Genomic DNA, 23,533 nt, shown 5'->3' with positions numbered 1-23,533 from the left:
CCCTCTGTAACCCCCTTCCAGGCTTCTCCAGACCCTCTCCTCGTGCTTCCCCCTCCCGCGGACTACAACCCCCAGGCGCCCCCAGCCCCCGGCGCTGCGCATGCCCCCTGCTCCCCGCCCCCTCCCGGCTCCCCCCTCCCTCCCTTCCTCCTTACCTCCCTCCGCCCCCCTCCCCCACGCCTCGGCTCCCGCATCCCTCCATCCAACCCTGTGCCGCAGCCGCATCGCCACCGCAGCCCCGGCAGAGCCGAGCCCGGCCCAGGCCCCTGCCCCTGCCCGGCCCTCGGCCAGCCGCCCCTGGTCCCGCCCCCGGCAGCGGGCCCCCTCCAGCAGCTCCGGTGCCCCCCGGCGCCCCTAGACCCCGGCCCTCAGCACCTGGGCAGGAGGCAGGGAGCAACAGCAGAGGCAGGAGGACGAGGAGGAGGAGGAGGAGCCGTCGCAGGATGAAGGATCGGACTCAGGAGCTGCGGAGTGTGAGCTTGGGGGTGGGGAAAAATGGGGGGCGGGACCCCAATATTTGGGGAGCGCGTGGGGGTTGAGTGGGGGAGGCTCTGGGACGTGTGGGCGCATTATGAGACTGGAGCTTGGTGGCCGAGGCTCCCAGTGTCCCGAGGCACCTGATGTCTCCGGTGAACCTGCATTTTGGGAACAGTGGCTGGAAGGGGTCGGAGGCCATTAAGACACAAGGGGGCAGGAGAAGTCTCGGGGGCCTCAGACACCCCACATTCCCCGGAGGGCCCTGGGGTCTAACCTGGGGGTTGGGGGAGAGTGAATGTCAGGAGAAAATTGAAGGTGCTGTCACCCCCTGGGCAGATTTGCCAAATTAGAAGGATGGGGACGGTTAGTGGGCCCGGCGGAGAGTCTAGCAGGACCCAGATTTGGGGGATGCTGTGAGGAAGGACGGGGGCTGGGACCGAGATGCCGACAACTGGCAGTGAATGAAGTGTGTGTGTGTGTGTGCACCCGCATGCGAGTGTGTGTGCTCTGTGTGGGGAGGAAGACACCTCTCAGAGATAGGGAGGGAAGAGGTGGCCTTAGCTGGACAGCCAGGCCCTGAGATGGGGTGACCCTAGAGGTGGCAGATGGGGGTGCAGAGGAGGAAGGGAGGAGGTGGCACATGCAGGACCATGGAAGTGGGTTGTGTGACATGGGCTGTGCTCTGCTGGGGGGAACTGGGGCATCTTGAACCGTCGGGGTCGGGGAGAGGCTGATGTGGGCCCCGGGGTGCAGGCCTGAAGAGGCCTGCCTCCAAGAGTCTGGCCAGGCAGTTAGTTGTGTTTGGTGACAGGGGAGGAGTGTGGCACTGGTGTCTGCAGTGGAGGCTGCTGTTTGAAGGGACTGGGAGTGGGGGCTTGATAAGACTGGTTTCTGGGGCAGGGAGGATGCTGGGGGATTTGGAGAGATAACCTAGGGCTTGGGGAGGCAGAGCTGACAGTCTGGCATGTGCGCGGGCCTGTGGTGTTATATTAATAAACATACTAGCCTTGGTCAGTGTATCCTGGTGCACTGGGTCTTTACTGAAAGTCTGTTGGCTGTTGCTCTAGGGGCTATTCCCCCATTTGACAGATGAGGAGACTGAAGTTTGGAGATGGGTGGGAAGGGACTTGCCTAAGGTTGCCAAGCAAGTGGCTGGGGGTGGGGTCACACTGGAATCTGAGTTTCTCATCTGCCAGGTTGACATGTGTCTCTGCTTTTCTGACCTTTGAAACAGAGGTCTCGACCCTGGGGGTGAAGGGGTCTGCCTTTGAATGGAGCCCTGGATTTGGGGGTGGGGAACGGGTTACAGAGAGACAAGGGGAAGGGGCTTGGAGGCAAGGGATTGCTGTCTCTGGGGAGAGGCAAGCAGGAAGAAGAGAGGAGCTGGTGACTGAGAGAGGGAATTTTGAAGGTTCATTTTTTATTAAACTTTTACCAAATATACTCTCAGCATCAGGAGAATAACAACAATAATAATAATAGCCAGCACTTCTGCACCAGACACTGTTCTAAGTGTTTTATTCATATTAGCCCATTTTGATCCTCACAGCAACCCTATGAGGTTGGTACTGGCATGTCCTCTTTTTTATTTTTAATAAAAAAAATTATTAAGGCCCCTGGGTGATGCAAGTGGTTTGCACTCTGCTGGTAACCAAAAGGTTGGCGGTTCGAACACACCCAGTGGCACTGCGGAAGAAACAGGCCTGCTATCTGCTTCTGTGAAGATTGCAACCAAGAAAACCCTATGGAACAGTTCTACTCTGTCACAAGTGGGGCGTCCTCAGTCACAAATCAACAACAGAAACAAATGCAACAGCAACAAAATTATTGTGATAAAATATATATAGAATATTAAATTGGCCATTTTGACCATTTTTAGGTGGGTATCCCATTTTATAGAAGAGAAAACTGAGACCCAGAAAGGGTAAGTAACTTGACCAAGGTCACACAGCTAGTAAAAGGCAGGATTTGAACCCAAGCAGGCTGGCTCCAGTATCGGTGCTCATCATTCCCCTTCTCTTGAAGTGCAGTTTTCAAAGCAGGTTAGATCCTTACCAACCTCCTGTTGAGGTAGTAGGACTACCTCATTCTATAGTTGGAAAAACTGAGGCCTGGAGTTGTAAAATAACTTGCCCAAGGTTGTTCAAGAGAGGAATCTAGATTTGAACCCAGATCCCCTGCTGCCAAGATGATTCCGTGACTCAAAAAAAACCAGAGAAATGGAAAGTCAGTTTGGGTGAGGTGGTGGCAGAATTGTGGTATAATTAGAGGAAGAAGGAGGAAAAAAGGGATAAGACAGGGGTGAGGGGGGAGGCAGGGGACAGGGAGTCCTTATCTGAGTAGTTCAGGGTGCCCCTGGCCAGAGGTGAGAAGTCCTGTCAGCTGGGGGTGCTGGGGGCTGGGTGAATGCTGGTAGGTTTGGTGTTAGTCACAGCTCAGGGAAACTGGAGATTTGGGAGGAGGCGGGAGGAAGCTGCCAGATGCAAGGAGTGGGAGTGTCCCCCCACCAGTGTTGAGAGCAGGAGGCTGGTAGGTGGGAGAGCCTAGGCAGGGCGTGGGGGGCTTAGGAAGAGGGCCTTGGAAGATGCTGGCAGGACCAAGGGGGCTGGTGGTGGGAGGGGGTGTCACCCAGGGGGCCTGATTGTCTTTCCATCGGTACCTTAGAGTTCCCACTGGTTTCTCAGGTCCGATTATCACATAGCCATTGAAAGCACAGACTGGATTCAAATTCCAGCCTTGCTACTTCCTGTGTGATCTTAGGCAAGTTGCTTCACCTCTCTGGTCCTCAGTTTCCTCATCTGTGAGTTGCTAGTAATGATTAATACCTGCTTTGCAGGGTGCAAAGTGCCTGAAAGAGGGTCTGGTGCACAGCAATGCTGTATGAGTGATTGTTATTCCACAAATGACTTGCTTATTTCTCTGGACCCTCATTATCAGTCCCCTAAGGTGGGCAGGATATGCCTCCCAATTTATTTTAGAGTAATTTGAGGGCCAGAGACGTAAGCTGACTTGCCCAAGGTCACATAGCTGTTAATAGCACAGCTGGGGTTAAACCGGGGTTTTTGTCTCCAGTTCACCAAGTGCATATCGTTGGGAACTGGGAGCTGCTGGGGTGGATGTGGAGGCTCTATTGGGGTGTTAGTGAGCTGAGTAGGGGTCTCAGGGCCCAAGGAGTGAGGCTAGGTTGGGGCTCCAGAGGAAAAGATAGGGAGCAAATGAGATAGAGAGGGAAGCTGGGCAGAGAAAACAATGAGACACGTTATGGGAGGTGGCTGTGGAGTGGAAGGCAGGAGAAGTGGCAGAATTGGGAGACTGGAAAGAGAGGTGAGAGGAAGCTGAAGTGAGGGGGGCTTGAACTTGAGGCTGCGTGGGAATGGGGTTGGCATAGGACAGGCCACATACCCTGAGCACCTATCTGTAGCACTCAGGTAGGGGCAGGTACAGTAAGCACTTGATAAATGCAGACCTGAAGGAGCATCAGCAAAGAGTGGCCCATCGTGTCAAAAAGGTGGGCAGGGACCAAGGGAACCCTGGGTGATGGCTTATATCCTCCGGTGGCCCTGGACTTCTTTCTGTCATTCAAACACGCCAAGTTCATCCCTGCTTCAGGGCCTTCGCACTTACTGTTCTCTCTGCCCAGAATATGGTTCCTTCTATCTGGAATACTGTTCCTTCTGCCACGAATGCCGTACCCTCTGCCTGGAATGCCGTTCCCTCTGGCTAGAACAGTGTTCCCTCTGCCTGGGCTGCTGTCCCTCTGCCTCGGATGTTGTTTCCCTTAGATTATGGCACAGTTGGTTCCTTCGGGACTCAGCTCAAATGTCACTTTGCCAGAAAGGCCCTCCCTGACCATCCTCTATAAAGTAGCCTCCCCTGATACCCGTTTCTCTCTGTCACATCCACCTATTTCTCTTCCTCCTACTATTTAGCACAATCTGAAATGATCTTGTTTTTCCTTGTCTGTCTTCCCCCACTGGAACATCAGTTCCTTGGAGGCAGGGTCTTCTTGCTGGTCTTGTTCACCACAGTATTCCCAGCACTGAGATGACAACTTGGCACAAATTGTACATATTTGTTAGATGAATGAATGACTCAGTGGGGCAGAGGGAGGACAGAAATGCAAGGTGGGGGAGGGTAAGGCAGGGAAGATGGAGGAGAGAGGTAGGAGTGGAGGCTGGGTTATGGAAGGGAAGGAGGAGGAGCCCAGGCCAGGAGACAGATGGACAGAAGCTTGGGGGGTGGGGGTTCCGTGTGAGGCTGCTGCCTCCAGATCAAAGGACACTTAAGGCTCCTAAGGAGCATGTGTGAGTGCGTGTGTGTTATGTTTACAAACACATGCACACACTCTAGGATTTTTCTATCACCCAATTCCAGTCTCTTTCCACCTCTGTTTTGGTCACCATCTTGTGTGTTTGTGTCAACATCTTGCCATCTGTCTCTTTGGTCACTGACTTGTGGCTCCCTTGTCCCTCTCTCCTCTCCTCCTTCCATCTCTGTATTTGTCTGTGTTGTCTCCCCACCGGCACACATACACAAGGGCTGTTGGTGTCTCTGATATGGAAGGCCTGTACTTTAAGAGGCCCAGAGGAAGCCAGACTGAAGCTAGAGGTTTGGATTTGATGCCCCCTATTTCTAAGGAGGAGCCCTGGTGGCATAGCAGGTAAGAGCTTGGCTGCTAACCAGAAGGTCGCCAGTTCAGATCCACCAGTTGCTCCTTGGAAACCCTATGGGGCAGTTGTACTCTCTCTTATTAGGTTGCTGTGAGTCGGAATCAACTCAACGTCAGTGGGTTTTTTTTCTCCACCAAGGATGGAGCCCTAGTGGTACAGTGGTTAAAATGCTCAGCTGCTAACCAAAAGGTCAGTGGTTTGAACCTACCAGGTGCTCTGTGGGAGAATGATGTGGCAGTCTGCGTCTGTAAAGATTTACAGCCTTGGAAACCCTGTGGGGCAGTTCTACTTTGTCCTGCAGGGCCACTAGGAGTCAGAATGGACTTGACGGCAGTGGATTCTGTTTTGGTTATTTCCAAGGAAGTTCCAGAAGGTACCCAGGAACTCTGTACAGGCTCATTTAATCTTCAGCCTTCAAAAATTGGTGAAGAGTGAAGAGCAGACAGCTTGGGTTTGAATCTAGGCAGTACCACCCCATCAACTGCGTGATCTTGGATAAGTTACTTAATCTCTCTGTGTCTCAGTTTCCTTCCCTGTCAAATGGGAATAAGAAGAGTACCTACCTCATGGCGTGGTTCTAAAGATTAAGGAGAAAATGCAAAGCATGGTAATAGGGCCTGACCCCTGGTAATCAGTACATACGTGTTAGATGTACGTAAATGATTATCTTCCTCATTTTGCATGTGAGGAAACCGATGCTGGAATTGTCCATCCGTAACAACAGAAACTGGATCAGGGCACATTTGCCACCTTTTCCTAGGTACTCTCATTTGCCCACAGTCTGCCTTCTTTTAGGCTGGGCCTAACTTCCTCCAGAAATGGAGATTGTACTTATTATTACACATGTATACCACAGAGCAGGGAAGGCCCTTGAAGAGCACACACCCCAGCCTGCCCATTTCCCAGGAGATGGGACTGGCGCTCAGAGAGGAGCTGGGATTTGTCTAGGGTCACGCACAGGCTGGAACTGCTGGCTTCCTGTCTGGGTTCTTCCCGCAGCCCCACAACAGACAGACATGGGCCCTTCTTCCTGATTTTCCATCCCAGTCATGGGAGTTCAGCAGCACCAAGGGCACAGCAGAGCAGGCTCTTTGGGGCCAGGTGGGAATAGAGGGACAGCATCTGTCAGCAGGATGGAGGGGAAGAGCCCGAGATTTAGATTTAGCAGCAGTCAGCACTGGGCTCAGTTCCATCTCTGGCCTTCTTTGCTGTGAAGCCCTAGGTGGGCCAGGCAACCTCTCTGAGCTAGTTTCCTCATCTGGAACATGAGGATAGGAGGGGAAGGGGGTAATATCCAGTCCTCACTGAGCAATTAGTGTCTCTGGCAGCATTAGGCATTCTTTCTGCCAGGCCTTGTTGCCTCCTCCAGACCACCATTTGCCATTTGGGGTAGACAGTATCACTGCCATTCTGCAAATGTGGAGACTGAGGCTCAGAGAGGCAAAGTCACGCGGTCTTTCTAGCTGCTGACCTGGGACAAGTTACCTAGCCTCTTTATGCCTCAGTTTCCCCATCTGTACAAGGAGGTTATAATGATACCTACCTCAGGGTCCCATTGTAAGAATGGATGGATGAATATATGCAGAACACATAGAGCAGTGCCCAACATATTGTAAAATGATATGTAAATGTCTGCATAATTATAAACATGGCGGTCAACAGTCCTTACAGAGTTTTAATGAAGATTAAATGAGATAACAAGAATGTAAAACTTATGCAAAAAGTGATAATATTTGCTAGGTTTTCAGGGCACAGAGACCCACCCAGACTGGGCCTTAGCAGAGGCTGACCTGAGAGCTGGTGGTAGAGTCACTGGGAGGAGGGTGGCCTGGTCTCAAGGCTTCCAAGGGGCTGTAGGGGAGGCATGTCCTGGAAGCCATGGCTCCCCAGCCCTGCTCAGCCTGTGCGCCCTTGGGTAAGTCACTTTCCTCTCTCCCCTCTGACTTTCTGTTCCCTCACCTGTGAAATGGGGACAATGGGATTTGCTCAGCCTTTCTCAAAGGGCTTTGGGGGTGAGGATCAAAAGGAATTAGGGATGTGAAAGTGCTTGGTAAACCATAAAGAATTATTAGTTTTCTTTGTAATTATCATACCAAATAAATCAAACGTGAGTCTGCTCCTTTTCTTCCTCTCTCAGAGTCAGGTAAACAGATATCCCAGGACATCCCAGGCCAGAATCTAAGGGAACTGGCTCTGGGAACAACAGGAGAGATTGGAAGAACTTCCTTCCTGAACTCAAGATTGGAAAGGGAAAGAGAAAGAGACTGAAAACAGGCCTTGTGACCTGTAGATAGCAGGGCTGAGAGCTGCGTGAGGGTTTGAAGTCAGAGGAAGTGCAGAGAAATGGCTTTTGGCTCTAGGGGAGGGAAACCTCGTGCGCCAGCTGGCTTTTTGAGGACAGAGAAGGTGGAGAGCATCATGGAAGGCCCATGGGTCCTCAACAATGAGCCCGGCATCCCAGAGCGGTCCCGAGTCAGGTGTAGACTTGAGAAGCTAGAAGTCATATCAGCGTCTCCAAGACCCACCTGGTGCCACCCCTCCTTCTGGGTGCAGCGGTGGGTGCGCAGAGACGGAGAAACCACCCTTTCCAGGCAGACGTATGGGGTTGTCTGGAAATAAACATCAAGTGTCTGTGGGAGGAATCCCTGGGGCTTCATCTGGGCAGGGGTTGGGTGGGAAGCTGAGCGCCCCCAGGAGTGTCTAGCTGGTGGTCTCTGCTGGACTGTGCCAGCTCTTCCAGATTCTGCCAGGGCTCAGCTGATTCTGAGTTCTCTTGGCTGTCTAGATTCCATCAAGGGCCCATCTGGCTCTGTCTCGGTTCGATCTCAGTTGTCTCGTCCTGTCTGGGTTTCATCAGGTGCTGTCTGCGACCTGCTCAGACCCTGTCAAGGTTCTGTGTGTGTTCCTCTCTTTAGATCCCAGGTGGGCCTACACCAGGAGGCTCTGTTTGGGTGCTGTCTTGATGCTGTGTAGGTTCCGGCAGTTATATTCTGCCTGAGTTCTGGTGAGGTTCTTTCTGGAAATCAGGGTGAACTCTGCTTAAATTTCTATTGGAGTTGACTAGGGCTTCAGGATGTAATTAAGCTTGACGGGCTCAGGTTTGGCCCTCAGACCTCTGTCCCAAGCAGACAAAAGTCTGCAGCCAGGGGTGTACAGCCTTGGGAAGCCCTTTTCTGGCTCTGAATGAGTGCACAGACCTGAGGCGCGGAGAGGCAGGGCCCTCCTGAATGTCCCTAGGGCATGAGAGCACATCTGTATGTCCACATGTGTCAGTGTGTGGCTTCCCAGTGGGTCTGCGTGCAGGTGGATGTCAGCTTGTCAGTGTACTCTGTGTGGGTGCCAGTGGGCCTATTTCTGTGTGCCTGCATGTCAGCCCTTCTGTCTGTGTCACTGGTCTGTCTGGCGGTGGTGTTGGCTGTGTGGGTGGGTAAACCCCTTTGTGTCTCTGAGCCCTGGGGGTGGAGTGCTGAGCAGCTGCAGGTTGCAACTGGGAAATCCAAGCAAGTGAGAGTAGGTGGGTGTGAAGTTGGAAGGGGCTGGATGAAAGGGAGAGAATACTTGGAGAAGAGTCTAGAGAGCAGCTGAGAGGGGGCGAGAGGGAGCGGGGAGGAAGACGCAGGGAGCCAGGGGGGATTGGGGCACTGCCTGTGTTTCTCATCCAGCCCTCACTGGGTCTGACTGTGCTTGCTCAAATTGGCGCCTGCCAGTGACCTTGCATAGGGGACATGGTTGATTGAGTGGAGGCTGGAGGGGAAGAAAAGGGGAGGAAAGCGAGGCTGGGGGGTGGTGGAGTCATTCAGGCCCCTGGGCCTCCAATCCAGACCCCTTCGGCGAGACTGGAGCCAAGAGTATAGCGCAGGCTGACATTTAGCTGGTTGTAAAAACACTGAAATACTTCCAAACTGGTTAGCCAGTAACAACTGCCCCAATGCACCTCCTACCTCCTGAGTGCGACTCTGCCTCCACAGGGCCATATCCACTCAGAAAGTGCACTTTTGCCAATTCCTTCCAAGGTGCCCTTTGGGCTCTACGCTACCCTGGCGTCCAGGACCCCGTTCCACAAGATATCCAGTGTTCTCCTGACTGGTTGGTGCCCTTGCCATCCACCCTGCATAGGACCCCTCCCAAGACCCCTTTTCTGAGCCTAGAGCTGGGAGCATGTATGTGTGTGCAGTGGGGAGAGGGCCAGAGGGTTAGCCTTGGGGACCACGGTAGGGCCTGCCCATGGATTCAATCTTTCTTTGTCTCCCAGGCGAAAGACAGTGATGATGAGGAGGAGGTGGTCCATGTTGACCGGGACCACTTTATGGATGAGTTCTTTGAACAGGTAACTGAACCCCCCAATGTCCCAGTCCCAGCCCCCAGCCAGCAGCTTCCTTTTTCCTATCCCCCCCTCCCCCCACCACTTCTGTACCCTCCCTGGCCTTTTATCAACCCCTTTTTGTGCCTGGCCCATTTCCCTGAACCAAATCCCCCGGGTCCCCTTGCCTGGCCTGGTGACTTGGCTGAGGCAATCTTCCGCCCCAGGTGGAAGAGATCCGGGGCTGCATCGAGAAACTGTCGGAGGATGTGGAGCAGGTGAAAAAACAGCATAGTGCCATCCTGGCCGCCCCCAACCCAGATGAGAGTGAGTGCCCACTGCTGGAGGGCTAATGGGGCAGGGGAAGGAGGAGTCTGGGCCCCACCAGGCTTCTCACCTGCCCTTCCCCTTCCCTCAGAGACCAAACAGGAGCTGGAGGACCTCACAGCAGACATCAAGAAGACGGCCAATAAGGTTCGGTCCAAGTTGAAAGGTGAGGAATGCAACCCCCTGACCAGGGCACAAAAGAACTCTGCCCTCCATTGAACAGAAAAGGCCTTTCCATTAGGCAATATCCACAGACTTTCATAAGCCAAATTCCTAAACAATGAGAAAGCACAAAATCCCACATTTCTCCCCTTTGCTCCAGATTCTTTGGGAGAAATGGGGGAGAGGAGGGTTTCTGTCCAAATAGGACCTAAGCTCTGCTGGTTCCATCAGCATGAAACCAGCATTCATCTGCCAGAAAAATATCATGTCTTCCAAGTGTCTTTGCTTTCATTAAGTCCTTATTTCCCCAGAACAGTGCCCGGCATGGCACTAAGAACCCAGTAGGTGGGCTCAACAAATGCTTCTGAAATGGTGTCTTCAGCTCAGGACAGATTGGACCGTGTGGCTGACATCAGGGGCTGGAAAGCTTTCAGGAGGGACTTGCCAAATGCTCATGTATTCACTCTAATTTAAGGGCTTGGGTGCTGGTAATAACTACCCTCCCCCAAAGCATTGTGGGTTGGAAACCTCCTTGTCGGTTGGTGCCAGGGGAATAGCAGTGTTACCGTGATGCTAATTTGTATCCTCACGGTAATTCAGCATCAGAAAGCTTTTACCAGGTACCCACTGTGTCCCAGGCACAGTGCTAGGCTCTGGGGAAAAGGAGCTATACCAGACACCTGGCCCTGAGACCTGAGAGCCCCGACCTTGGGCCAGGGAGATGGGGACATGAATTCTGTGCTGCTCTGGACTCACAGGGAGACATGTGTGGACCTCTAATGCTGACTTGTGAAAACAAACACCTTTCGCACTCAGGAGATTATGTTGCAGCGGGATATCTCCTAAGCTGGGAGCACATTAAGTTCAAATTTAGGCAGACAGAGTCCAGCCTCCACTGCGAACTCACTCTGGACGTACCCTCCACCCTCACCTTTCTCATTAGTGTGGTAAAAAAAACGGAAGCAATTTCAAAGCTGGCTTTTTTTTTTTTTTTTTGGCAACAAAATATTGTTTTCAAATGAAACCTTACAAGGGACCCCAATATGTAAAACAGACAAAAGTTGGGCTTATTGTTGTCAGGTGCATCAAGTCGGTTCCGACACATAGCAACCCTACGTACAACAGAACAAAGCACTGCCCAGTCTTGCACCATCCTCACAGTCATTGCTGTGTTTGAGCCCATTGTTGCGGCCGCTGTGTCAATCTATCTCCTTGAGGATCTTCCTTTTTTTCACTGACTCTGTACTTTATCAAGCATGATATCCTTCTTCAGGAACTGGTCTCTCCAGATAACATGTCCAGAGTATGTGACATGAAGTCTTGCCATCCACGCTTCTAAGGAGCATCCTGGGCTGCTCTGGCTGAACTGGAGTTGGGAGGTCCAGGGCCCTACCTCCCTGCAGCAGCCACTGAGGTTCCTTCTCAGAGGCAGGGTTCCGTGGAACACGGTTTAAAAACCCCTGGACGCAGTGATCTGTTTGGGTTCACTCACCTCTGACCTCAAATACTCGCTATAAAACCATGAAGGCCCCGTGATTCAGGTTGTAGGAATGGGCCCAGAAAGAAGCTGGAAAAGTGGTAGTGGCTTAGAGACTTTGATGTTCCAGACCTCCAAAAAAGAAGAATTCACCTCCTTCCTCCTCCAGCTATGTGGTGACATGAGCTCAGGCTTTGCGTGTGACCTTGAGTGAGTTATTTCGCCCATATGAGCCTCAGTTACTAGTCTGAACATGGGCTGATATCACTGAGCTTCCAGGATTGTTGTAACAAGCCAAATAGATCGTGTAAAAGACCTTGTGCCCCCCCCCACCCCGCTGCCGGGCTTGGCTTCACCCCAAGTCTAGCAGTGGGACCCCAGTCTGGGCCAGCACATTCTGACACCACTGGTTTTGTGTTCTGGTGTTTTCCCAAAGCGATTGGGCCAGAGCTGTCACTCAGTCATGGTGCCACCACTGCTGGCAGGGAAGCCTTGGAGTGCCATCCAGTCCCATACTTCTCCAGCTGCAGCAGAACAGAGAAGTGATGTTCTCAGGAATGGCCTCAAGGCCCTGTGAGGTCTGAGAGGATCCCATGGTTCGTCCCTGGTGCATTTTCCCAACATAGGAGATCTTACCACAGTTCTTTTTTTTTTTTAAGAAAATCTGAATGGTAGTGTCAGGAGTGATGATACAGAAAGCAAGGATCCCAGTTAATCCTTGCGTTTTCCAGAGCATCCTTTAGAAGTGGGATTACCCTGGACAGCGATCACCTTGCCGAGCAGGGGAAGGGCTATGTTCCCTGTTGGCACATCCGTCTGTTCAACGTAGAATTTTCCAAAGAAAGGGTGGCTACTAGAATCTGACCCACTTGGAAGTGCCTGCCTTCCACCAGAAAAAAATCCCAGGGTGGGTCCCTGTCCGTTTTCTAGATGCCGTAAGAAGTGGAAAACCTCACATATACGGCACCTTCCTGTGCCCTGGGTCCACACTCCTCCTGGGGTTTGGGGAAGTGAGTGACAGGCCTGGAAGTGTCCAAGACTCAATCCTTCCGCCAGAATAAATAGTCCGCTCTGGTGAGGAGCCTTGGTGGTGCATGGTTGCTAACCAAAAAGTCTACCCTTCGAACCCACCAGTCGCTCTGCAGCAGAAAGATGTGTCAGCCAGCTTCCGTAAAGATTACAGCCTTTAAAACCCTGTGGGCAGTTCTACTCTGTCCTATAGGGTCACTATGAGTCCGAATGCACTCGAAGGCAATGGGTTTGCTGGGCTGGCCTGTCTGGTGACTGTGGACCTCAATCTCTCTCCCTCCTCACCCCCGGAACCGCCTCAAACACCTGTCCCTTATTCGCTGGCCTCTTGCTCCCACACTCTGGATCCTCTACTGCCCGCCCTGGCCATGGGTGTGCCATCTCTTCACGGGCCTGGGGCCTGCCCCCATGCCCCGTGTCTCTGGTCAGTCCCTGCGTCCTCTCTCCCGCAGCAATCGAGCAAAGCATTGAACAGGAGGAGGGGCTGAACCGTTCCTCCGCGGACCTGCGCATCCGTAAGACCCAGGTAGGAGGGGCAGCCGAGCGAGGGGCTCAGAGCTGAGCTGGGGGTCGCCGAGGCTGGCCTTTGCTAGGGCCAACGGCGCGGAGGCGGGACCCAGCGGGGCGGGGCTATAGGGAGGTGGGCGGGGCCACATCTGGGGGCCTTGCCGGTTTCGGCGTAGTTAGGGGGTCGGGGAGCTGGGACGTGGGTAAAGAACTGCGAACTTGTGTGGGGTTGGACTCGCAGCCCGAGCAGAAGAGATGGAAAGCTGATTCAGCCCATCCTTCTCCTCTCCACCCTCCACTGCCTCCTCACTCCCTGTGTACCCTGCTCCCTGACTCCCTGATGTGTCTCTCTCCCCACCACCCCAGCACTCCACACTCTCCCGGAAGTTCGTGGAGGTAATGACCGAATACAACGCGACCCAGTCCAAGTACCGGGACCGCTGCAAGGACCGGATCCAGAGGCAGCTGGAGATCAGTGCGTGTGCCCCAGATTCCCCGGGCCTGCCCAAGTCTTCTTCCAGACCACAGCCCTTCCTCGTGGCGAGGGGCACCTGGCCTAAGGCTGGGTAGCAGGGAGGGTTCCCGGGTCCCAGCCCCATCCCACCATTTCAGGCCCCAGGCTGGGCCAGCCTCTGAGCCGGGAGTCCTTTCTTCCGGCAGCCGGAAGGACGACGACTAATGAAGAACTGGAAGACATGCTGGAGAGCGGGAAGCTGGCCATCTTCACGGATGATGTGAGCCTGCTGGGTGGGGATAGGGCCTATTTTTGGAAAGCACTTGTCTCTCCTTCCTAAACCCAGGTTGAATTCAGGATCCTAAAATCATCCCGGAATAACTTGCAGCCTTGGACTGGGAATTGGGGAAATTCCATGGGGGCAGGGCAGGAAGGCACACCCATAAAAATGGCAAGCCCACGCTCACTGTGTGCCAGGCACTGTTCTAAGCATTTTACATATATTAACTCATTTAATCCTCACCACAACCCTACAGGGAGCCCCATTTCACAGATGAGGAAAACTGTGGCCCGGAGAGGTTAAATAACTTGCCCAAGGTCTCAGAGCTAGGAGCAGAGCCACCATTTGAATCCACGTGGTCGGGTTTCAGAGTCAGCACTCTTAAGTAAGATACACTCACTACATACTTCCTTACTGAGGCAAGTTATTTCACCAAGTGACTAATTTGCTAAATTTTGAAGATTAAAAAAAAAACAAGTTGTAAATTTTGCTGAGGCTTTGCCCACCCCCTGCCCTTGTCATTTTATACGTGAATGGATGGACTTTCGCCTAACCAGGGTTCTTTCTCATTATAGACTCTTGCCTTGGGCTGCCTAGTCCTATATCTGTTTCTGCTTCTGGTGGCAAAATGTCAGTGGTTAAGGGTTCTAGGCTAGGTTTAAAGTGTGTGCAGTGGTTGTCTATAGGGTCGCTATGAGTTGGAATCAACTCAACGGCACTGGGTTTGGTTTTTTTTTTTTTTTGACAGTGGTTGTCTGACAGCTTTCAACAAATTGTTATTTGAATAATTGATTTTTGTTGAACTGGCTTTGAGCACATTAATTGTGGCCTAGGTAGCCTGGAGGCCTGCAAACGGCTTTGCCCAGGCTGTCTGTCTGTCAGAGAATGGAGGGCAGCATGGTGGGTGGTTCCAAGAAGAGGCACTTCCATGGACAAGGGCCAAACTCTGCCACTTGGCTCACCATCATTCAGTAGAAACCCGACATTACAATGCAAGGTGGTGTGGACTTTGGGCAAGGGCTGTGTAAGCCAAAGATGGGGCCCCAATGTGGAAGTCAAGGGTGGTTAACATGGGAGTTGGAGAAGGCTTCCTGGGGGAGGTGGCATTGAGTTATGCTTTGAGAGACAAGAAGCATTTGGATGTGAGGAGCTGGATGAAAGGCATTCTGGATAAAGAGAACAGAGTGAGCAAAGACAGGGAGAATGGGCCACTTGCCAAAGAGCCACTGGATGATTTTGGCTCTAAGATGTATGGGAGATGAGGCCACAAAGGGAGGCTGGATCCCTCCCTCTGTCTTCCCTGGGCTCCCAGTAGCCTGGTGTGTGTGTGAAAGAAGGAGCCCTGGGACAAGGTCGTGGGCCGGGGCCTCAGAACAAGCTTGCTGTGTGCCAGGTACTGTTCTAATCAGTCTACATATATCAACCCGGTGAGGTGGGTGTTACCCACATCTTCTAGGTGAGGAAACCAAGGCCCAGAGAGGTTAAATTACTTGCCTGTGGTTACAGCTAGTAAATGAAGCTGAATTTGAACACAGCCACTCAGGGTGCAGAGTCCATGCTCTTATGGGTGGTCTGTAGCTCTCTCCCCTTCGCATTGCCCTCAGATCAAAATGGACTCGCAGATGACAAAGCAGGCGCTGAACGAGATTGAGACGCGGCACAACGAGATCATCAAACTGGAAACCAGCATCCGTGAGCTGCATGACATGTTTGTGGACATGGCCATGCTCGTGGAAAGCCAGGTACCGGCTCAGCCGCGCCACCCTGGGAGCCTCTTTAGGCTCCCCCAGTTTCCAGGGCCCCTCTTCCAGCCCAGGCCCTAACCCTCCCCATGGGCCGTCTCCTCTGTCTGCAGGGTGAGATGATTGACCGTATTGAGTACAACGTGGAACATTCTGTGGACTACGTGGAGCGAGCTGTGTCGGACACCAAGAAAGCTGTGAAATATCAGAGCAAGGCCCGGAGGGTGAGCCAGGGTGGGCAACCCGGTGGAGGCTGGTGGGCTGGGAGCCGAGTGGGTGGGGCTGGGCCTGGGCTCAGAGGTGAGTGATGAAATCAGGTGAGAGGCTTTATCTCTGGCTCTGACATCTTGCTGTTTATGTTTTCTCTCCCCTCTTCTTCCTCATACCCTCCTCCCCTATCTTTTCTCCCCATCTGTCTATCTGTCTGTGTGTCTCTGTATCTCTCCGGCTCTCTCTTTCTGCCTTCTCCCCTTTACGGCCTGCAGAAGAAAATCATGATCATCATTTGCTGTGTGGTGCTGGGGGTGGTCTTGGCGTCGTCCATTGGGGGGACGCTGGGCTTGTAGACCCCACACCCCGTCTCTCCCAGACCCCTCCCCCACCACATTGGGAGCAATACCCCCACCATCCCTTTCACTCCATCCCCTGCTCCAGGCTCACCCCTAAGACAGACCCAGGCAGCCCCATCCCTTCCTCCACCCCCACGTCAGACCCTGGAGTTCCTGGTCCTCACCCTGACATAGACCACTGCCCCCTTCCCCCGCACGTAGATAGCAGCAGGCGTGAGTACACATGCACACCAACATGCATGCCGCCGGCACATGCTTGAGACGTGTGGATACCCCAGCGTGTGCGTGTACGTGTGTAGATGTGTGTAGATGCACCACATTGCCCCCCGTCCCCCCCGAAGTCTGTGTGTGGCCTGATTTCCCCCCTCACCCCGGGGTGTTGTGTAGACTGTGGTCGAGTATAACACAGCAGCCCACCAAGTCCTGCTCTGTCTTCTCTGTGTGTGTGTGTGTCTGTACATAGATCCATGGACACAGCATTTGTGTACGTGGAGTTTTGTGTTTGAATCTAATGCAACAGCACTTCCCCCACTGGCATCCCTAACCTGTGTCTGCTACAGATGGGGCAGGTGGTGTGTACAGAGGCTCACATTCACATTACTAGAGGATCCAGTTTGTCCAAATACACAGGGGCCCATGGTGGACACCCAGCGTGATGTGGAGCAGACCCTCCTGGGCTGTTACGTGTCCTGGGGAGGGAGAGAGAGAGAGAGAGAGAGAGTGTGTGTGTGTGTGTGTGTGTGTGTGTGTGTGTGTGTGTGTGTAAGCCGATGGGGTTCAGCCGAAGTGGGTGGACACATACACGTGGAACTAACCTAGCTCAGCCTGTATATATATGTGAATTTCCCCCCATAGGTAGCAGAGACTGTGTGAGGGACATGTGTCTCAGGAGGTACCTGAACTGTCGATAGGTCTTCTCCTCCCCACAATTTGTACTGGACATCTGTTTTGGGTGGACACAGAAATCTATATTTCTATTCTACCTAGAATACAGTAGTGTGAATGTGTGTGGGGGGGAGAGCTTTCTAAATAGTGTGTTTCTGCCCCACTGTGTACTCTGCATATACACACATGTTTATCTTGAAGGATATGTAACCCAGCCAAGTTTGACCATCTGTATTTGTTTGCCCCTCCCCAAGAGCTGCTTGCCAGTATGTGGTCATGAGCGTACACACTGATCCAGCAATATTGGGCAACCGGGGCTCCCTGCCCTGCAAGGCCTCAGGGGCTCTTGCACACATGCCCGGGTCCTTATCTTCTCTCTGTCTCTGCCTGTGGGGAGGCTGGCACCATGAAAGTTGGTACCCCTCAGAGCACACACACATGCCAAGGCTGAGGAGGACCCGTGAAGGTGGCTACACCCAGGCACCCACATACATGCCAGAGCCCATGAGCATGCAACTGTTGGCATGGTGACTGTACAGGCCTGCACCCATGCACACACAAATGCCTCCTGGAGCAGCTTTTTGTGGCAATGTCATCCAGGAGGCAAGGTGTGGAGGGCTGTCCCAGGCAGATTGAAAATCAGAGCCCCGCCCCTTCCTGCCTGTGCCACCTCCCACGTACTTACCTGGAAGAAGCCACTGTTTGTCCCCACTGCTCGAATCTCACCCCCTGGGCTCCATCTCAGGGACCTTGGGTTTGCAGAACTGGTTATTTCAGACGTACTGGAGTGGCCAGTGTGGCAGCAACCACTCAGGGCGGGCTAGGTCCCATCCGCTGAACACCTCTCCTGCTAAAATGTCAGTGATAGACGCTCCCCCAACCAGGGCGAGATTGAGAGTGGGACTCAGGCCTGAGTTTCTGATGGTGAGGAAAGGGCCAGCTCCTCCCTCATTGTGTCTTGAGATACGCTCACGCTCACACATTCTTCAGCCAACCAGGTGAGTTTGTGTTTTTGGTGACAGGTAGGTGGTATACAGGGCAGAAGACAATGTTAGAAGCCCTTCTCTCCATGCCTAGGAAAATGGACTCACAGGTTGAAGACAAGTACATGAACGTGCTGTGCCCTGGGGTGGGCTGTACATGTGTGCAAGGTGAGGGACTCAGGTGTGTGTATGGATTTCCCAGGGTCCTATAGCAAGGGGGAAGCATGTGTGGATGTTGTATGGTGTGAGTGAATTTGAATGTAATTTCCCAGAACCCGATGCGCCTCCCCACCCTTGCCCTGGCTCAGACAGACTGCCTCTCCTCTGTCCCTCCCCACTCTGGCCTGTGTGAGTGTCTGTGTGGCCATGTGTGTAATCCCCCAGGTCGGCTGTCCTGAGGAGGCCAGCCAGCCTGTCCATTCCCAGAATGCCGTTCTGAAGACAGGTGTCTAACTGCCCTGTGTCTGACTGCCAGTTCCGCTCCTATCTCAGGCTCCTTTGGGCATACCAGAGCAGGACCCAGCACCCCCCGCCCCCCACCTTCTTCCTTGGGGCTGCAAGAGGAGGACGGAGCTGTGGCTGGAGTGATGCTACTGCCTCCTTGAGTAGTATTAGGCCCACAGCTGCCCATCTCTGGGCCCGGTTGGACCAGGGGACCCAGAGGGTCTGCTGTGCCCTAACATTCCACAAGCTGCACACATCGTATGATGTGTTTGCTTGTTGGCTGCTGTGTGTGTCCTGGAATGTTGTCTGGGGGCTGACGTCTTTTGCATGCTCTTGGACAAGCGTGTGCTGTCCACCCTCCGTGCACCTACAACCATCAAGCCCATGTGTGCCCTGTGGATGGTCCCGGGCCTGGCCAGAGCTCTATGCTCCCCTCTTCCCTTCGTCCCAGCCCTGCCTCTCACAAAGCACACTGCGTGTCCATCCCATGTGCCCGTGGGTTGATGCACGCTCTTGCCACGCCTTGAGCGTGTACATATGATGTGTTCTATGCATTCACCCTGCCTCCTTCCAGCCGACCCCACAGAGGACAAGATGGCTGGCTCCCGCTCCTTTCTCCCCGCCCGTCTCTTGCCTGCTGTGGAGCTCTGTGCGTTGGCGTGTTTCCGTGTTGCTGGCATGTCACGTGACATAGCTGTGTTTGCTGACATGAGCCCCTGCCCCCTTCTCCGTTTCTTCGTGGGTTTCTAGAGCTGTCTCCCTCCCTTCCCTGGAAGAGACAGGACTCCTGGGGTCTGGCTGGGGGCCCAGGGCCAGGCCACCCCCTCCTGTTAGCCCTCAGAGCCCCATTTCTCTCTATTGGTAACCAAGTTGCAAACGGATAAAACACAGGAAAATTCTGCCTTTCCCCCCAAGCCCTGCATGTCCTGTCCCCGGAGCCCTTTATCCCAACCCTGGGCCAAGTTGGGCCCCGTGGGATGGGAGAAATAGCAACCAATCCAACAGTGGGTTTGCTGTGTGCTCACATCCTTCTGTCCCCACCTGGGACGGGGCGCCGTGGGGAGGGGTAGATGCTGTGGTAGTGGAGGAGAGGGGGAACTGGGCAGGTAGATGGACACAGGCTTGGAAAAGGAGTTTTAATCCAGATTTGACCAGGTACAGAGTTAATGGGGCGTCTACGGGCAGAGATCTAACACTATTACAGGAACCGAATTTGGGTGGAAAGGTGGGAAGAAATGAAGGTGCACTGATTTCCTCAGCTTTCATTGAGGGCCATTAAAAGATAACCATGTAAAGGTGATACATTTTCTCAAATAATGGGATTATGACCCCCACCCACCCCAGGAGGGACGAAAGGGTTGAGAAGACCCAAAGACCTAGCTTCACTCTGAATCCAGGCCTGAGGATTGTGCTGGATGGATGCCAGGAGGCCACCCTGAGGCCTGTGGAACCCCTGCCCTCTTGCCACATGGAAAGGCCAGAAGTGGGCGGGGGCAGTTGAAAACTCCAGGGGCGTTAGATTCTTGCCAAGCAGCTGCCAAGCCCAGGTTGCACGTGAAGACGACCTGCCCTAGGACTTGGAAACATCCTGACACAGTCTCAAGGCTCGTAGATTTAAAAGGCGGAGAGCTCTAAGACAGCTCATCCCACTCAAGACCCCGGCCTCCAGCTCTGGGATGTAACCCTTCCAGCTCATCCAGGGTTTGGAAGCTTAGGACCTGGGTGGCTGGGCCACACCAGGCCTCCAGGCCCCAGCCCCGCCATCACTGGGTGAACCCTCCACAGCCTGCACCCAGCGAATGGTACGGTTCCGGCTGTCCTCCCATGAGAACAGAGGCTCGTAACCAAAATGGCGCTGAGCTTTGTTGGTGCTGACAGTGAAAGTGGTGTTGGCCACGGCCAGAGTATAGGGATTGAGCATGGGCGCGTAGAGCAGGAACGGCCTCAGCAGCCACTGCAGCAGGGCATTGAGGGTAGCCAGGAGCACCAGCAGCCAGTACGGCACCAGCGGGCGAGTGCCCACCAGCCGCAGTCCACACGGGGCCAGGAACTCCATGTTGAAGTCCTCGTAGCTCTTGTAGGGTGACTCGTCATAGCAGAAGTACACCTGGCCGCCCATTAGTTTCTCCCGTTGCTCCAGCTCCCGGGCCACTAGCACATGCATCCAAGCCACATTGCCTGCCAGTGGGAGGAGGGGGACATGCCCCTTAGTGCCCTTGGGACCATGCAGACACTGCTTTCTCCTGGGCCAGCCCATGTACATGCCACCCGCTCTTCAGGCCCATATAGCTGCTGCCCACTATAGCTACAAGCTCTGGTAAAGACTGCTATTTCCCAGGCCCCTGTAGCCACTTGCTCTCTTTGGCCAGCCTGTATGGATGCTACCCCTTCTTTTGGGCCTGTGTAGATGCTGCTTCTCTCCTCTCCTGAGGCAATGTTGTCTCATGACTGCAATTCTCGCTTCAGCCAATGATACACTTCTTATGTCAGCCTTCCCAAGTTGTGTAGTCACGTTTCCTCATGGTCTCTACGCTGGCCCAGGTACAGATCATCTACTTCTAGCCAGTGTATACACTGCCCCTCCCAGAATCACCTAGTCCTGTCCACACCCAGAACAGATCCTCCTGCCCTGTTCTTAGCCTCCCCCACTAGCCCAGGCCTCACCCACATAGACCCGACCGTGCTCCACAGAGGCTGGGATGGCCCGGAAGAGCCGACACCCCAGGCGCAGGCCCTGGCGGTAGAAATCCCTCATGATCTGGTGACCTTCACCGTAGATGCCCGTGGGGCGCAGGGCACATGTCACCAGCGGCAGTCCCCCACGGACCTGGTGGCAAAAGGCAGGCACTGCTGAGACCTAGTACCTAGTGGACTGCTTCAGCCCTGGCCTCCTCAGGCTGGAGATAGAAAGGAGGAGCCCAGGGCGAGATGCAGGGAAGCCTGAGTGGGCCCCAGCTCTGTCTCTGACTGGCTGTGAGGATTCTGGGCAGCCCCCATCACCCCTCATCTCTGTGCCTCATTTTCTCCAGTCTCACCCTCCTTCCATTGGCCTCCAGGACCAGCTGCTCCGCCAGGGCCTTGCTGCAAGGATAGGGATGCGAGTGTACTGCTTCATACGGGGTCTCCTCATTGCCCCTAGTGGAGGAAGAGGGAAGACCCTTAATGCTGAGGGTAGATGGAGCTCTTAAAGTATGAGGGGGATCTGAGCTCACCTGTAGAAGGGGTGGCCTTTGATGTTGGGCCCTACAACTTCCATGCTGCTTGTATAGACCAAGAACCGTGTTCCAGTCTGCACACAAGCCTCAATCACATTCTTCGTCCCTGGGGTGGAGAAGGAGTATAGCCAAGCCAAGGCTCCCTCCCTCTCTGCATCTTCCTCTTACCCATCCCAAATCTAGATGAGAGCTCACAGTTCCTTCCCCAGGTCCGGGGAAAACCACAGCAGGTCAGGTGAGGGCAGGGCCTGCCATGACATGGGGCAGGGCTGTCACACACACAGGACAGATAGCCATAATAAGAGGTCAAGGCAAAAGAAGGGATGGAGAACAAACAGGCAGGATCAGGCCATGTGCCAAGGAGTGTTAGGTAGGTTAGAGGAGGCAGAAAACAGGCAGGGCCCCTCACCCTGCACGTTGACCTCGTGGATGGTCTTGGGACTGGACCTCCCAAACACGTCCACCAACCCAGCTGTATGGATGACCACATGGGCTCCGGCCACAGCTGCTGCCACTTCGTGGGCCTGGGTCACATCCCCCTGGATGGCAGTCACTTGCACAGGCCCTGGTAGGGATGGGGGAGGCCAGAGGCCCTGTCAGAGCTGAGCCATAGACTAGCTGCTGGGTTCAGCCTACACCCTTGGGAGCCACTTGTTCCACTGTGACTCATTCATCCCATCCATGTGGACTGGAACATAAACAGGCCTCATCTTTTCCACCACAGGGCTGGGGATCCTGGCTTGAGAGATGATGGGGGAAGGAGTCCACACCCTCTGCCCTACTCCCTCCACACCTCACTCACCTGTCTTTAGCTCCTCCAGCCAGGGACTCAGATGCAGGTCAAAGATGCGTATCTCACGGAGGCGGGGCTCCTGCTGCTGTAGCAGCATCCGTACCACATGCTCCCCCAGGAAGCCACAGCCACCTGTGACCAGGTACACCTGCTCCTGGGCCTGTGCAGTGCCTGCCATGCTGGGCTGGGGGAAGAAGCCCTGGCTTACCTGGGGTGGCTGCTGCTACCTGCTCCAGAACCTTCCACTTCTGGAAGGGGGCCTGCTGGCCTAGTAGATTGGAGCAGTGACCCAGGGCTGGAGCTGTGCCTGGAGGCACAACAGCCAGGCCACTGACCTGTGACCTTGCCAACTAGTTACTAACGAGGGTAAGCACTTGGGGTGCAGGAAGGGGTCAACAGTTGGGGTGGATAGGTAGAAAGGCTCTAGGGCAAAAAAGGAGGGTGGGGAGGCAGGGAGCTGCGGAAGGCAGGCAGGGAGGGTATAGGAAGGTGGGAAGGGCTGGACTAGGGGAAGGGAGGCCTGGGCCCTGGTGTGGCCTCTACCTACCTGAAGCGACTGCGCCAGTGTCCAAACTGGTTCCTGGAGGGGCTGTCTCTCGTCACTGTTGCCTGGGCCAGTCGGCCAGCGACACACCTTCCCCCTTCCGCTTGCTCCTCCTCCTCCCTCCTGGCTCATTCCAGGAACAGAGACCAGCCTCCACCTCTCCACAGCCCATGCTGTCGCCATAGGGCGCCCCCTAGTGGCCACTGGGCCATTTTGCGACCCACTGGCAACCCGTCCTAGCAAAGAACTTGGGAAGGTGAATGGGAGAACCAGAATCAGCTGAGGGGTTTGGGGGCTGCAGGATGGAGCCCGCAGGGTAACCTCATTCCCACTGCATGACCTCAGTTCTTCCCTCCTGCTGGATTTCCCAGGAGGCCAGAGGCCCAGCAGCAGCTGTGATTCTGGGAAGGGAAGGAGGCCTGACCTTGGCCTGGCTCTGGCCGGCCTTGGTGGGGGATTTCTGGCATGGCTATTGCAGTCTATCAGGTGGCCCAGAGCACTGGTGGCTGGCTCTGAAGGTCTGGACTCTTGCCCAAAAGGCCCTCTACCCACCCCAAACTTCAGGCCACCCATTTTTTCCTCTTTTCAGCTTGCTCCACCCTCTGTATCCTTAATCCCCCTTCCACCCCACTCTTCCCAAAGATACTGACCAAGCAAGCACTTTTGTACAATAAA

The 23,533-nt window shown here is 54.2% G+C and overlaps 2 protein-coding genes across 5 annotated transcripts; one reads left to right on the top strand and one right to left on the bottom strand.

Annotated features, from left to right (window-relative positions):
• Positions 1 to 286: 286 nt before the first annotated feature.
• STX1B (syntaxin 1B) lies at positions 287 to 19,447 on the top strand. 2 transcript variants are annotated; one of them, XM_064294897.1, is made up of 10 exons: positions 287 to 473; positions 9,400 to 9,474; positions 9,675 to 9,774; positions 9,866 to 9,940; positions 12,895 to 12,968; positions 13,316 to 13,424; positions 13,610 to 13,683; positions 15,288 to 15,425; positions 15,539 to 15,649; positions 18,881 to 19,447. In XM_064294897.1, exons 1-10 carry the CDS (start codon positions 444 to 446, stop codon positions 18,998 to 19,000), a joined length of 906 nt encoding a protein of 301 aa, XP_064150967.1. In that variant the 5' UTR covers positions 287 to 443; the 3' UTR covers positions 19,001 to 19,447. The 2 variants fall into 2 exon arrangements, with proteins under 2 accessions (XP_064150967.1, XP_064150968.1); XM_064294898.1 differs by having other exon boundaries at positions 288 to 473; positions 15,911 to 18,971.
• On the bottom strand, positions 19,429 to 23,520 carry HSD3B7 (hydroxy-delta-5-steroid dehydrogenase, 3 beta- and steroid delta-isomerase 7). Of its 3 annotated transcripts, XM_003418783.4 has the most exons (7): positions 22,862 to 23,520; positions 22,324 to 22,498; positions 21,931 to 22,086; positions 21,519 to 21,627; positions 21,342 to 21,441; positions 20,971 to 21,133; positions 19,429 to 20,484 (listed from the first exon to the last, which is right to left on the bottom strand). In XM_003418783.4, exons 1-7 carry the CDS (start codon positions 23,429 to 23,431, stop codon positions 20,018 to 20,020), a joined length of 1,740 nt encoding a protein of 579 aa, XP_003418831.2. In that variant the 5' UTR covers positions 23,432 to 23,520; the 3' UTR covers positions 19,429 to 20,017. The 3 variants fall into 3 exon arrangements, with proteins under 3 accessions (XP_003418831.2, XP_023414733.1, XP_023414734.1); XM_023558965.2 differs by lacking the exon at positions 22,862 to 23,520 and having other exon boundaries at positions 22,324 to 22,633; XM_023558966.2 differs by lacking the exon at positions 20,971 to 21,133 and having other exon boundaries at positions 20,344 to 20,484.
• Positions 23,521 to 23,533: the final 13 nt, after the last annotated feature.

The sequence above is a fragment of the Loxodonta africana genome, chromosome 12 (assembly GCF_030014295.1).
Source record: "Loxodonta africana isolate mLoxAfr1 chromosome 12, mLoxAfr1.hap2, whole genome shotgun sequence".
NCBI lineage: Eukaryota > Metazoa > Chordata > Mammalia > Proboscidea > Elephantidae > Loxodonta > Loxodonta africana.
Note: the sequence above shows the minus strand (reverse complement) of the source record. Positions and strands in the feature narration are given on the sequence as shown.

Coding starts and splice junctions, on each gene's coding strand:
- STX1B (XM_064294897.1), top strand. CDS start 444: ATGAAGGATCGGACTCAGGAGCTGCGGAGT. Junction 9,775..9,865: donor CGCCCCCAACCCAGATGAGA/GTGAGTGCCCAC, acceptor CCCTTCCCTCAG/AGACCAAACAGGAGCTGGAG. Junction 9,941..12,894: donor GGTTCGGTCCAAGTTGAAAG/GTGAGGAATGCA, acceptor TCTCTCCCGCAG/CAATCGAGCAAAGCATTGAA.
- HSD3B7 (XM_003418783.4), bottom strand. CDS start 23,431: ATGGGTGGCCTGAAGTTTGGGGTGGGTAGAGGGCCTTTTGGGCAAGAG. Junction 21,628..21,930: donor CCACGAGGTCAACGTGCAGG/GTGAGGGGCCCT, acceptor TCTCCACCCCAG/GGACGAAGAATGTGATTGAG. Junction 20,485..20,970: donor GCACGGTCGGGTCTATGTGG/GTGAGGCCTGGG, acceptor TCCCACTGGCAG/GCAATGTGGCTTGGATGCAT.